At 41.5% G+C, this 15,412-nt stretch overlaps 1 gene segment (V, D, J or C); it reads left to right on the forward strand.

The window, feature by feature from the left end:
* Positions 1-2,029: 2,029 nt before the first annotated feature.
* LOC128514879 (T cell receptor beta variable 7-9-like) lies at positions 2,030-10,491 on the forward strand. The segment is given in 4 exon segments: positions 2,030-2,278; positions 2,377-2,715; positions 2,867-2,959; positions 10,364-10,491. Coding segments are annotated over 4 exon segments (609 nt in total).
* The last annotated feature ends 4,921 nt before the right edge of the window (positions 10,492-15,412 follow it).

Below are 15,412 nucleotides of genomic sequence, written 5' to 3' on the forward strand. Positions count from 1 at the left end.
CATGCTTTTCTTCATGTGCTTCACTTGGAGAGACTTTGGCAGGAAGTCCACCTGTCACCACCCACAGTGTTCTTCCAGACTCTCAGAGAGACAGAAAGAGTGAACAGTGTTATCAATGGTTTTAAGAAGGAGACCAGCAGGAGTAGAGAGACATGGACAGTAATGACAGAGACGTAACATCACAGTTGATAAAAGAGAAGAGATGAAACTGACAGAGATGCTGATGCTGGAGCTTTGGGCCTGGCGTCCCTTGTTGAAGGTTGAAGGTGATAAAATATATTTAGTCTGGAGCTTAAATTATTCTCATTAATAACGTTTATGATCAGCGACTGTATGTGTGTGTGTGTGTGTGTGTGTGTGTGTGTGTGTGTGTGTAAAAGCTTCCTATAGACTTCAAAAAAGCAAACAAAAAAAAATGAACATGTAGACTCAACAAGACTGCTTGCAGGCGACAAAAGTTCCTGTCTATCAGTGAAAATATCTACAATAGACATGTGAGACTCCACACTGGACCATGGAGCAATAGAAGGTCTCTGATTAATTATGCTTTTTACATTGTGGTTGCTGAGTGCATGCAAGTCAATAATCTGTACAAGAGACGGGACCAGGATGCATTATGGGAAGTAAGACAGTCTCTCTTAGTCAACACATCTCAGCTGTCACAGGTGTAGGTTCAGGACAGGACTTTCAGTTTAAACACACTTCAGTAACTGAAGCTTTAACCAGAAATGTTCTAATCACTGGATTTATAAAAGTCTAACATCTCTTACAGCCCTGATAAAGAAAGAATCAAACTCTTTAGTTTATATTTCTCACTTTAAACCTCAATGCTGTTTCCATTAACACTGACACACACTCTCTGCTGTGAGATGGAAACTAGAGGACACATGTCTCAAACCAAACAGCAGTGTGAGGACATTAAGGTTTTTACCACATCAAAGGAGCTGAAACTGTCGGACTCATAGACTGCAGCAGCACTTTGTCTAAATGCTTTATATAAATACTTCTGGATCTGTTTTATACAGGTTAATTATTTAATCATTCATATCTACCAAAAGGTGTGAGATTATACTTTAATGGCCATTATTTCTCTGTTGTTGTGTCCTTTATGGTGGATAACAGGCCTCACACAGATAGAGCACAGTCTCTAGTACAGTTTAAATAAATAGTCTCTCAACATTCTACATGATATTTTTAGAGACATTTTACTAATTGATTTTATTATTTATAAAAAAAAAAAGGATAATTTTTTTTATTGATCCAGCTTTTTTGTGTTTTAGTCTGAGATTCTAACATAAAGACATTCAGACTGTTGAAGTGACCCAGAATAAGTCAGTGTGAGCTGCTGATTAAACACTCAGTCTCAGAAACTCAGAAACCACAATGTTATTTCTGTTCAACTGAAACAACTGCATGATGTGAGAGAGCGCTGCTGCAGTCAGTAACACTTCTACACGTGTGTTAAGGGCGTTCTCACACTCGGACTGAAAACTCGAGTCCACTTTAATGACTGCTTCTAGCCTTTTTTGGGGGCGGAGCTTATAACCACAGATTTGTTTTCACACAGAGGATTTAATCCGGAGCCATGGATCACTTACAGGGTCAATTCCATACATCACGTATGTGTACGCAACATGGTGGGAAGCTCATCCTTTTAATTATATATTTATATATTTGTTTTTAATTTAGTTCCAGCACTCAAGCAGCATGTCATCAGGAATATGTTTATACGAGGTGTAGGAAGATTTTAGCCCAGCATGAGGAAGTCTGTTTTTATTTATCAATAAAGATCCACAACCTTAAACACGGTCTGAAATTTACTGTTAAACCCTTTATTTAATATTTCTAACTTACAAAAATGATTAGTGAAAGGTCCGTACTGAAACTGTACAGCACCCCTCCCCCACAGCAGGATTCCACATTATTCCTCTTTGGGGTTGTTAGATCTGCTGACCTAAAAGCACTTCATTAAACTTCTTCTATCAGAGAGGTTCCAGCACACAGGACTGATAGAGCTCCAGTAGATCATATCTGTAAAGTCATGTGACTCATCACAGCATCAGAATAGACAAGAATTCACTGTGAGCTTCACATCTCATTACAGCTAATGGACCAATCAAATCAGTCCACAGCTTCAAAACATCCAATCAGGCGTGAGTCTGGACCTGGTTTTCTACTGAACACACAAGTTCATTACCTCACTATCACTTTGTCTAAACAGGAACGATGATCACACTCTTTGTGGCTCTTTACTCTCTGCTTTGTCTCTGCACAACTGGTGAGGAACATTTTAAACTTTAATCTAAAATAGTAATTTTCCACATTTCTATATTTACTGACATCATTAAACATTGAATATGAAACACTTTATTACAGGAAACACTTCTGACATCAAGGAGCCTCACGTAAAAACAGTAAAGCTGGGAGAAAATGTAACAATGGAGTGTAACGTTAGTGGGAATAAAGATAATGTATTTTGGTACAGACAGAGATTCGGAGAAATGCCTCAGTTTATGGCGAGAACATACAATAACCCTCAGGGCTACACATTTGCAGAGGAATTTAATGATAGACGCTTCAGTGTTTCTGTAAATGGCAGTAAATTTGATCTCAACATTAATGGAACAAATAAAAGTGACAGAGGAGACTATCTCTGTGTAAATCTTGACGGAACTACACCAAAGTTCACATCTGGAACACGTCTGCAGTTTGAAGGTAAACAGTTTTACTCTGATAACCTGCTAATTCCAGATCAACACTTTAACCAGAATTATGTGTACATGTGCATTAAATGTTGAATATTTCACATTATTCATATTTAGTATCATTTCTGTTTATTTGCTGCTTTTCCAATTTATTTGTAAAGGTGAAGAGATGAAACCCTGTCCTACACCTGGAACACTTAACAAGAACACACACTCTGTTACACACCAGGGTTCAAACAGCAGAGATGGAGAAGGTCAGAGTTTTAATAATTTTTCTTTCATTTTGTCAGGGGTGGACGATGTACACAAATCCTTAAATGCTTATGTACAAGTACTCGCTTTTATTTTTTTTCACTTATTAAAAGTTTATTGTAATTAATTATGGCTCTAATTGTATATTATTATTTTGATTGATTATTCTTTTGTTCTCTTTGATGAATATAAATCAGTGTTTCATGTGTTTGGTGTGTAATAGATGGACTGAGACACTGGAGTGTTTGATAGTTTAGCAGAGGTTATGATCACAGCCAGTGGAAGCTGAATCTCAGTTGGTTAAAGTAGAACTCCACTCCACCTGCTAACTGTTTTAAAGTAAACATTTTCTTTGTCACATACACAGTATGATATGCAGTAAAATGCTTACGGGAACACTGATGACCAAAAAATAAAATATTTTCAAAAAAGAATGTAAATAAGAATATAAATGTACAAATATAGAAATATAGAAAGGGTGGCACGGTGGTGTAGTGGTTAGCACTGTTGCCCTGCACCTTCAGGGTCCAGGTTTGATTCCCGTGTGCAATTGACCCACAGTCCAAAGACCTGCAGCTTAGGCTAATTGAAATTCCCAAATTGCCCGTAGTGTGTGTGGGAGCGAAGGATTGGAACCCTGTCCATGGTGTACCCGGCCTGGTGCCCTAATTCTCCTGTGATAGGCTCCAGGACCCTCGTGACCCTGAATATAGGATAAAGCGGTATAGAAGATGAATGAGTGAAAAATATAGAAACACTTTTAGCTGTAAAAAAAAAACTGGCATTATGAACAAATAATAAAATTAAATATAGCATCGTCATACTGTATGAGAGCCGTATGAGAGCGTTCAGCTGATGACTTATAAACACTACACACTGAGGTGAAACAGCTCGCTAATGAAAATGGATAAAACTTCATTAGTGATTATTAGCTCCAGTCTGCGCTGCTGTTGTTGTATTGGGTTGTGGTGTAGAGACGCTTCACTGCTCAAGAGTTATTAGTTACTTAGTTAACTACTAATCTACTAAAACTATCTGCTGAATCACACAACATTACCATGAATTAATTTAAAACACAATGAAAGATATTGCTGCTGCAAGCTAACATTAGATAAACACTAACACAAACAATAGGGTCACTGCTACGAGTTGCTCAGATTTAATGCACAATTATTGTAAGAATTCAGTATTGTAGTTTGTTACACTGATCTTCCTATAGTAACATACCTAATACCTATACAGTGGAACCTTGGATTACCAACATAATTCATTCTGAAAGCGGCTCATATTTCAAAACACTTAAATTTCCCCATAAGAAATAATGTAAACTCAGATGATTCGTTGCACAGTCTAATAAATAAATAAATAAAAATAAATAATACAAAATATAAAGTAAAAATAAAACAAATTAACCTATACTTCACCTTAAAAAACCTATACTTCACCTTAAAAAAAAGTATAAATAAATCCTTTATATAATTGTTTAGATAATTGTTTCTGTTTATGCTCGCAGGCGCTGTGTGTGTGTGTGTGTGTGTGTGTGTGGCTCAGTTGTGATCACATGATGCTTGGCGTCAAAACAAGATACATGATACTCGGTACTCGTGAACCAAGACTTATTCGTTTTCCAAGTCAAAATGTATTAAAAATCGTCTCGGGTTACTTTGCTGTAACCCTGTTCCCTGAAAAGGCGGGAACGAGATGCTGCGTGAAAACGCTATGGGAAACATCTTGTCATGTTGCCGGTTGTGAAGCATGTGTGTATCAAACACGCCAAATTTTGGCTTATATAACCTCGGTCGGGTGACGTCATCTGATGAGACGCACCTGCAGGTTATAAATAGGAGTGAACCGGAAACATTCCTCAGATTGATTTGTCTGAACGGACGTCCGGTCACGTAGGCAGTGCGGCATTGGGACGCAGCATCTCGTTCCCGCCTTTTCAGGGAACAGGGTTACAGCAAAGTAACCCGAGACGTTCCCTTTCAAAGGCTACACTCGATGCTGCGTGAAAACGCTATGGGAACGAGAATACCAACGCCGCCGCACTGCAAGTGTCTGGACCCCAAGGTTGTGTGGCGTGTGCGCACAAGGCCGAAAAGGTCTCAGAACTATATCTGGGAAGCTAACTCGAGGACCTGTGAGCCCGGAGTGCCATGATCATCCAGATTATAAAATCTAACAAATGTGTGCGGAAAGGACAACCCTCCGTGTCACACACTTGCTGCAGGGGAATACTTCTTGCTAGTGCAATAGATGAGGCGATCCCCCTGGTTAAATGAACCCTGATTCCTAGAGGCGAAGTGAGCCCACGCGCCTCATAGGAGAGGGCAATAGCCCAATGTAGTGGGGGCCACCCCCTGTTGCGGCCCCAGACCATGTAAAAGCTGCTTTGACTTACGCCACTAGCTGATGCAGTGGACGTAAATCTAAAGAGCACGTACTGGACAAAGTAGGTGAAGTCTTTCCTGCTCCGAAGCTGTAAACGCGGAGGACAGAAGGCTTCATAAACAATAGGATGCATACTGGAAAATGTGTGCGGAGAGGACCAACCCTCCGCGTCCCAGACTTGCTGCAAGGGAATACCTCTTGCTAGTGCAATTGATGAGGCGATTCCCCTGGTTGAATGAACCCTGATTCCTAGAGGCGAAGTGAGCCCACGCGCCTCATAGGAGAGGGCAATAGCATCTCTCACGCCGCTTGCGGCTTCAAAACATGTAAAAGCTGCTCTGACTTACGCCACTGGCTAATGCGGTGGACATAAATCTGAAGAGCACGTACTGGACACAGTAAGTGAAGTCTCTCCTGCTCCGAAGCTGTAAAGGCGGAGGACAGAAGGCTTCAAAACAATAGGATGCATATTGGCAAATGTGTGCGGAGAGGACCAACCCTCCGCATTACAGACTTGCTGCAAAGGAATACCTCTTGCTAGTGCAATTAATGAGGCGATTCCCCTGGTTGAATGAACCCTGATTCCTAGAGGCGAAGTGAACCCACGTGCCTCATAGGAGAGGGCAATAGCATCTCTCACGTAGCTTGCGGCTTCAAAACATGTAAAAACTGCCCTGACTTACGCCACTGGCTAATGCGGTGGACGTAAATCTGAAGAGCACGTACTGGACACAGTAAGTGAAGTCTCTCCTGCTCCGTAGCTGTAAAGGCGGAGGACAGAAGGCTTCAAAACAATAGGATGCATATTGGCAAATGTGTGCGGAGAGGACCAACTCTCCGCATCACAGACTTGCTGCAAAGGAATACCTCTTGCTAGTGCAATTGATGAGGCAATTCCCCTGGTTGAATGAACCCTGATTCCTAGAGGCGAAGTGAACCCACGCGCCTCATAGGAGAGGGCAATAGCATCTCTCACGGAGCTTGCGGCTTCAAAACATGTAAAAGCTGCTCTGACTTACGCCACTGGCTAATGCGGTGGATGTAAATCTGAAGAGCACGTACTGGACACAGTAAGTGATGTCTCTCCTGCTCCGAAACTGTAAAGGCGGAGGACAGAAGGCTTCAAAACAATAGGATGCATGTTGGCAAATGTGTGCGGAGAGGACCAACCCTCCGTGTCACATACTTGCTGCAAGGGAATACCTCTTGCTAATGCAATTGATGAGGCGATTCCCCTGGTTGAATGAGCCCTGATTCCTAGAGGCGAAGTGAGCCCACGCGCCTCATAGGAGAGGGCAATAGCTGTCCGCTCCTCTTAGAGAGGTAACACCATTTAGAAAAACCATCTTAAGGGTCAGAAACCTGAGGCGCTGACTCTAGTGGTTCAACAAGGGGCACAAGCCAGAGGACAAAATTTTTTTTTTTTTTTTTTTTTTGCAGAAACTCCAGCACTGAAACAATTCGGCAGTGGACTGGGTCTACCTGCTTCGTCATGCACCAACTTTTCAAATACATTCTATTTGAGGGGAGGCAGTCCTAGTACTTAGAATAGTCTTAATTACGCTGGCTGGAAGACCAGCTTGACTTAGAGTCGGAGAGTAGTAAAGGGGACATTTGCTGATCTTGCGAGTCAAAGAGGTCCACCTATGCTACATGAAATTTTCCCAGAATGTAAATCGCCCTGAGGGACAGGAATCTGGTGCGCTAGCTATTTAGCGGCGCGAGCACAGTCAGCCCTGGCGATTAATATATGAGACTGCCATAGTGTTGTCCACCCGCACTAGGACATGGTAGTCTCAACTGCTGGAGGAAGTGCTTTAGGGCCTGAAATAGAGCCATGATTTTGAGGCAATTGATGTGCCGCGCAAAAAGATGGCCTCTCCAGCTCCCTTGGGCTGGACGGTCATTTAAGACCGCACCCCAGCCCACGAGGGAAGCGTCTGTCGTTAGCATCTGTGACGACAAGACGAACTTAGAGTGGGACCCAGAGTCAGAAACCGGGGTCTGAACCACATAGGAAGGGTACGAAGCACCTGGCGCGTAGCCCTTATTGGGGATTGGCCCTAGAGTAAAATCCCCTGGTTCTTAGCCACAACTGAAATGCTCTCATGTGCAGAAGGTCCAAAGGTGTCACCGTGGATACAGCTGCCATGAGAGCTAAGATCTCTGAAAGTGATGGTCACTTTCTGGTCTAGCTTGATTTCCTTGACGGTGTTGAGAATGGATTCGACACGAGCGGGAGACAGCTGTGCCCGCTTACGCCCAAATTCCATGTGACACCCAAAAATGTTGTCCTCTAAACAGGAAAGAGCATGCTTTCATGGCATTGGATCTCAATCCTAGGAAACAAAGATTAGCTAGAACGACATGCTGATGTCGAAGCGCTAGCTTCTGAGACTGGGCCAGCCAGTCAAGTAATTCAATACGGATGCTCTGGAGTCGTAAGAGCCAGAACTACATCCATGTATTTTGTGTATGTGCGGGTGAAAAAGCTAGACCAAATGGAAGGACCCGATACTGGTAAGCTTCGCCCCCGAAAGCGAACCTCAGGAACCTCCTGTGTTGTGGCAATATTTCCATTGATTTATTTTTAGATAGCGGTAAGGCCCGCAAAATCTAAAAAATTGGACTCAGCCCCCCGTTCCTCTTGCACTTTCCGGTTTCGTGGAGGTGGAGACCCCGCCATTGAAACGCGGAGGGTGATGTGAGAACTGAATCCTGTAGTTTCTCTGTACAGTGCTTAGTGCCCAAGGAGATATACTTGGCAGTAGCTTCCACGCTGCCAGTTTCTCAGAAAGGGGCAAAGCTCAGCGGCTTGGTTAAACGGGGGGGATGTTAGATGTTCGGCATCCTGAAACACGGCAGGAAAAACCCGAAGAACTAACAATTTTATTGGAGACTGGAGTTGCCCGAAACACCAGCGGTGGCGGAGCAAGAACACCAACCTCCTGGGGGTGCCAGGGAGAACACTTCATTCTTTAAAAGGAATTCTGCGTGCCTCTCCCCATTGGGGGGGGGGGCACCCCCCACGATCCTGTTGAACCTCAGGGCTTCTTTGTGAAGACAATATGCCAGTCTGACCTCTTTTGAGGCGGATCTCTTCTTGTGTGTTTCATGCCTCGCAACAGTCAGACCCGGTCGAGACTGGGTGGCCGACAGTCCCGACTCTTGAGCAAGGCGGGGAAGGAATTTTTCCCGAAGGCTTGTTATATAACTCCGCCCCATGAACCTAGTGGCGATCGAGTTAACGACATCGCCAAGTAGGCCGGGAGGCGAGATGGGGCATCGAGGAGGAATACACGATCCTTTTCCTTAATGCCCCTGAGATTCAACCACAAGTGCCTCTCCGCGGAGACCATAGCAGCCATAAAACGGCCGATAGCACGAGCCGTCTGCTTTGTTGCACGAAGAGACAAGTCTGTGGCCCGGCGTAAATCCAGTACGCCTTACCTTGCAGAGCCCCGCCAGTACTCAAGTCTTTCAGCAGGTCAGCCTGGTAGGCGTGCAAAACCGCCCTGGTGTGCAATGGAGCACCAACCTGACCTGCTGCCTGAAAAGCTTTTCCCTCCAGGGAAGATAAAAGTCTACACAGCTTGAAAGGAAGTAATAGCTTTTCAGGAAGGATGATGTCCCAGAAGAGAGATAGCCTGGAAGCGTCTCTTCTATCTGGGTGTCATCCTATAACTCCGCGTTTCTACCTCAATTATATTTAAATAAATAAATAAGTTGATGGCAGGAAAACACGGGATGAATACAGCTTACTCCATGAAAGGGTTAACTTATATGGAGATTGCTAAGAAAAAGGGGGGAGAGCGTCGTTGAGGCTCCGCCCCCGGCCACCCGACAGAACCTGCCGTCTATTTTTTTTTTTTTTTTTTTTTTTTAAGTGCTTAGAGCTATTATCATCTCCGCGAAAGCAAGAGAGGATGTTTATCCTTGCCCATTCACAAGAAGCGCGGCGCGCGCTTGCGAGCGGACAGAGGGATTTCCCGATCCGATGAGAACGCGAAAGAAAGGAGTTTTAAATCCGTTTCTCACTGCTCTGCCGGATGCACGTGTTTAAACCCCAGGAATGCGCGGCGGCTCGGAATGCGAGGCGCGCGCGTAGCACTTAATCGAAGCAGTAAAGTGTAGAGATCGCCCTCCGATCTGGATTATACACACGGAGGGACATCTCGTTTAAAACTCTACCATATCGGTGAGTTAAACACTTTCTTATTTTGCTGGTTTAAACACACACGCAAACACAACAAGGTCAGTGAAGACAAAAGATCTGAGGAATGTTTCCGGTTCACTCCTATTTATAACCTGCAGGTGCGTCTCATCAGATGACGTCACCCGACCGAGGTTATATAAGCCAAAATTTGGCGTGTTTGATACACACATGCTTCACAACCGGCAACATGACAAGATGTTTCCCATAGCGTTTTCACGCAGCATCGAGTGTAGCCTTTGAAAGGGAACTTTGCTCGTCTTGCGGTACACTCGCAAACCGCTTTACTCGCAATCCGAGCGTTTACTGTAAAAATTGGCGAGCTTCCTGTGTTTTAATTTACACTCATCAGTAAGAAGGAACAACATGTTAGTGGAGTATAAATTATGATATTATAAATGGAAAGTTAAAGTAAAAACTCCCCTTAAAAGAAATTACTCCTGTGAAGTAGAGACACTTTAATCATTACTTAAGTACAGTAAGAGATTTACATTTACTTTGTTCTTGTCCACCATGAATTTTGTATAACAAGAAATTTCTTTAAATTAAACCTTATTCTGTGAATAAATCATTTTAATCTCTAAAGGTAAAGAGATGAAACCCTGTTCTACACCTGGAACACACGACATCACACCTCATGGTTAGAGTTTTAGTCAAATAAGCTTCTTATCTCTTCTATATCAGGATGTTCCACTGGTAAAACCTTTCGAAATAAATTGTGTTAATAATTTAATAAAAGGTTAATAATTTTAAAGTGTTTCAGCTTTTGATATTTATTAAAAACATGTTTTTTTCCATACAGGTTACAGCTCTACTGATCAGATGCGTGTGCTGTTCTGGCTCTCTGTTTCTAGAGTTGGAGTTCTTGTCTTCATTATTTTTCCAACAACGCTGATTGTTTACAAATTAAAATACAAATTTTCATAAAATGGAAGAAATACTGATAGTCTGTTAGAGTTAACTAAAGCTAATCACTATAAATAGGTGGATGTGCGTTCTCTATATATGATTAGCTATATATTCTGGTCTTTACAATAGATTTAAAAATACAATGACATCAGTGTGAACCTGCAGAATACCTGTGATTTATTTATCTTTTCCCCTTTTCAGACAGTGATGTACTTGAATGTGTATAAAAGAGCATTTCATTCAGCAAAGTGCAAATAACATTTCTAAAAAAAAAAAACATTTATTCCTCAATAATATTTTATTGTTGTTGTTTTAATGTTATTACTGATTGGTGTTTCTTACTGTAACTTTGGGCTGCTTTTACTAGTAGTTTTGTAATCACTCCATTTCAACATGTATTACTCCCTGATACTATATGAAAAAGAAATCACAAAAGGAATCAGACTCAGAAGAGAACTCATCCTCAACTGGGTGTTAGCAGATAATAAATTCACATCCCAACTGTAAGAGATGTTTAGATGATGAGAACTCCAACCAGACGTAAGGCATCAGGGTGGTTCAATCATGTCAAGAGAGCCAAAACCTCAGGAGTAGCTCGTGGAGACCCCCTCTGTCCTCTGGATCTGTCTGACTCGTCTTGGTTGTCCCTCTTCTGGTTGGAGATCTCATCACATGGACGCCCCGTGTGGTCTGTTTGGGATGCGTGTGGTGATTGTGGACGGTTCCACTTTATCATAAAGACGATCCTGTCCTCGGCTAATGCAGACAGCTGTTTTCTGAGGACTCGTGACTTGAGTCGCTCTATAGTTCAGGACTGGAGTTTCCTACATTCTACCTGGGTCTCCAGTAACGAACTGGACTCCATATGAACTTAACCCTCACGCTGTGTTCCAGTTAAATCTGAACGAATTACAAGTTTCCCCTCCCCGCAGTATATATATTTTTCTTTTCTTTGTTCACACATGGCATTTAAACACATAAAATAAGAAAAAGAGAACTTTGATACCCCCATGGTGTTCTCGGTCAAAAATTATCGGTCATCAGAAATTAATGGGTAAGACTACAAATAGTGTAAAAAACTGTTAAAAACCATTTCTACACTGTGGCAGAACGGATCATGAAGCGGCAGCGTTCCTGCACGCTCCATCCTGATGGTGCTTCTTCCGCTGTTGTTGGTAGGCCTGGCCCCTCCCAGCTCTCCATAGGTGCAGCCTTAGGTGGGAGTCCTCGCTGACAACCATCGCTGGGCGGCTTTCCCAGCTGGGATCGGGGACCTTAACGCAGTCCTCCTCGCGGCCTTTTCCTCTTTGGCGGTGGGGACGCTTCTAGGGAAGGGACAAAACTCCGCGCCTTGCTTTTATAATGCAGGGCAAGCCTGAGATCCTATTACCGTTAATTATCGCCAGTTGGTCTAAATAGGCGGCCCCGTCCCTTTGCATACCTGCAGAATAGTCTATTTTTGTGAAATACATCAATATGTTAATAATTTACACTATGATAACATTAGTGTAGAAGGATCTGAGGAGACTTGTCTCTATTACATCATGTCTTTAAGACGTTCACAGTAAATTTGCCGTAGACAGTGTTTGATTTCCTGAACATTACAAAACAGTCCAATAAATACGGTGGCCCTAAAGTGCAAAACAAATTAACAAAACTCAAAAAAAATTACCAAAACCCAAAACAAAATTACAAATTCAAAAACAAATTAACATAACGGAAGCTCCCCTTTATATCAAAAATATTAGAAAAAGTAGTATCAGCTCAAATATGCACATTTTTGCAGGAAAACAACATCCTTGAATAATTTCAGTCAGGTTTCAAGCCCCATCATAGTACAGAAAGTGCACTAGTTAAGATTGCAAACGACTTGTTTTTAGCTTCGGACCAAGGCTGCATCTCAATACTAGTCTTGCTTGATCTTAGTGCTGCATTCGACACTATAGATCATAATATTCTCATAGATCGCTTACAAAATCACATAGGTATTCAGGGACAGGCATTAAAATGGTTTAGATCATACCTGTCTGATCGATACCATTTTGTAGATCTAAATGGAGAACTGTCTGGTGTAATGCCAGTGAAATATGGGGTCCCACAAGGGTCAGTTTTAGGACCTCTGCTGTTCTCAATATACATGCTTCCCTTGGGTAACATCATTAGAAGACATGGGATTAGTTTCCATTGTTATGCTGATGATACCCAATTATATATCTCAACAAAACACAGACGAAATACCCAAGTTGTCTAGATTAACCGAGTGTGTCCAGGACATAAAAGATTGGATGACCAATAACTTTCTTTTACTAAACTCAGACAAGACAGAGATATTGCTCATCGGCCCAAAAACCAGCACACAACAGCTTTCACAATTCAGCCTGCGTTAAGAAGGATGTACTGTTACTACCAGCTCAACAGTAAAAGACCTGGGCGTGATATTAGACAGTAACTTGTCCTTTGAAAATCATATTTCCAATATCACAAAAAACAGCCTTTTTCCATCTTAGAAATATCGCCAAACTTAGGAGCATCTTATCCGTATCTGATGCAGAAAAGCTAGCTCATGCATTCATGACCTCCAGACTGGACTATTGTAATGCATTACTAGGTGGTTGTCCTGCATCCTTAATAAACAAGCTTCAGTTAGTCCAAAATGCAGCTGCCAGGGTTCTCACTAGATCCAGAAAATATGATCATATAACCCCAATATTATCATCCCTGCACTGGCTACATGTTCAGTTTAGAATTAAATACAAAATAGTATTACTTACATACAAGGCTTTAAATGGTTAGCTTTCACATACCTAACCAGTCTTCTGATACGCTATAATCCACCACGCTCCTTAAGATCACAAAACTCCAGACATCTTGTAATTCCCAGAATTTCAAAATCTACAAAAGGGGGCAGGGCTTTTTCATATTCAGCTCCAAAACTTTGGAATAGCCTTCCAGACAGTGTTTGGGGCTCAGACACAGTTTACCAGTTTAAAAGTAGACTCAAGACGCATCTCTTTAATCTGGCATACGCGTAACTTATCCCATAACTTCATACTCCAGTACACCTATCCTGAATGGCAACTACGCTAATTCTCTCCATCTGTTCTGTACTTTTCTACCCATCCCGAGGCATCTGGAGATTGTACCAGCTTCAGTAGACAAAGGCCAACCCTGCAAGGATCCTGAGGCATCCAGAGAAGGACCAGCTCCAGCTGGATTCTGCTTTATGATGGTTGGAGCTACACATGCTGCTCCTGTGCTCCCAGTGATCCAGACCCCATCTGCCCTCTGCACCTACTGACTCATCCCTATGTTGAACTGGACTTCATGTTAATTTAAATAATTTCTGTTATATTGTACTTTCAGCTGCATAACACACATGATGTTATATCATCTCTATCTGTTATCACCCAAATGAGGATGGGTTCCCTGTTGAGTCTGGTTCCTCTCAAGGTTTCTTCCTATTGCCATCTCAGAGTGTTTTTCCTTGCCACTGTCGCCGTCACCCTTGGCTTACTCATCAGAGAAATTTCATTCATTCATCTCATTATTATCTAGACACATTTTTCTCACACATACACAATTCATTATTATTATCTATCTATCTATATATCTATATCTATCTATCTATATATATATATATATATATATATATCATTATTATTATTATTATTATTATTATTATTATTATTATTTACATTTTCTTTAATGAATTTCTTTCATTTTTGTGAAGCTGCTTTAAAACAATGACCATTGTTAAAAGCGCTATATAAATAAAATTGAATTGAATTCAATAGATGTCTCGTCCAATCAGCGGTAAGCATTTCATTCACAAACTATCCTACCTTTTCCGGTTTGTATTAGACTGACCAAGAAGTGCAATACAAATTAACAAAGCAGAAAACAAATTAACAAATTCAAAACCAAATTAACAAATCAGAAAAACAAAACAACATAACCAAAAACAAAACAACAAAACTCTCCCCATTAAAAAAAAAATAGTTTTGGGTTTTGTTATTTTGTTTTTAATTTGTTTTCCGTTTTGTTAATTTGTATTGCACTTCTCGGCCAGTCAGATATTAGTTATTTTGTTTTCTGTTTTGTTAATTTGTTTTAGAATTTTTTTTTTGTTTTAGGTTTTGTTATTTTGTTTTCAGTTTTGTTAAATTTTTTTGCACTTCACGGCCACCGTAAATAAAAGCAGTGCATCTTAAATAAGCCTTAATTAAAATAAAACAAACCAGAAATTTAGTGTTAGCAAGAGCACTTAAAAACATAGCGACGGTGTACAGTATGTGGGCTGGTGGGGATTTGAAGATTGTTTATTTTCGACTGTGGAAGAACGTCCAGTCCAACCAGAGGAGGCGGGGCTGTGTGGGGTTTCTGCTGCCAGTCAGATTCAGATTGTGAGTAAAGCGGTTTGTGAGTGTTCCGCAGGACAAGCAAAGATTTTTAAAAAAATTTGACTTGAAAAAACGAACAAGTCTTGGTTTACAAGTACAGAGTATCATGTATCACGTATGCACTTCTTGTTTTGACGCCGAGCGTCACGTGATCACAACTGAGCCAACGTTTTTTCTCTCTTGTGCTGCGGAATTGTGGGTAATTGTTTCCCCTGCTGGGTCTTAGTGCTCGTCTCTTACTGGTATAATCAACATCTGTGCATTGTTTACTATAACACTGTGACCATGTGTGTGTGTGTAAAACATCTTTTATTTTGTGTTTGTATGTGTGTGTACAGCGCGCGTGTACTGTTTCTTATAACACACGCGTGGAGCCTTAGAAGACTGAGCGTGTTTTGGAGCTCTGAAGAGATTTTGACGTGTCCTGACATTTGTGTATTTTTCAGTTACTTAAAACATATAAATGTCTAAAGTCTGATAACATTTTATTCAGCACAAACTGGGCTACAATAATATATGAGCAGCGTGTATGTACAAGTTTG

This window comes from Clarias gariepinus, chromosome 27 (assembly GCF_024256425.1).
Source record: "Clarias gariepinus isolate MV-2021 ecotype Netherlands chromosome 27, CGAR_prim_01v2, whole genome shotgun sequence".
NCBI classification, from domain to species: Eukaryota; Metazoa; Chordata; class Actinopteri; order Siluriformes; family Clariidae; genus Clarias; species Clarias gariepinus.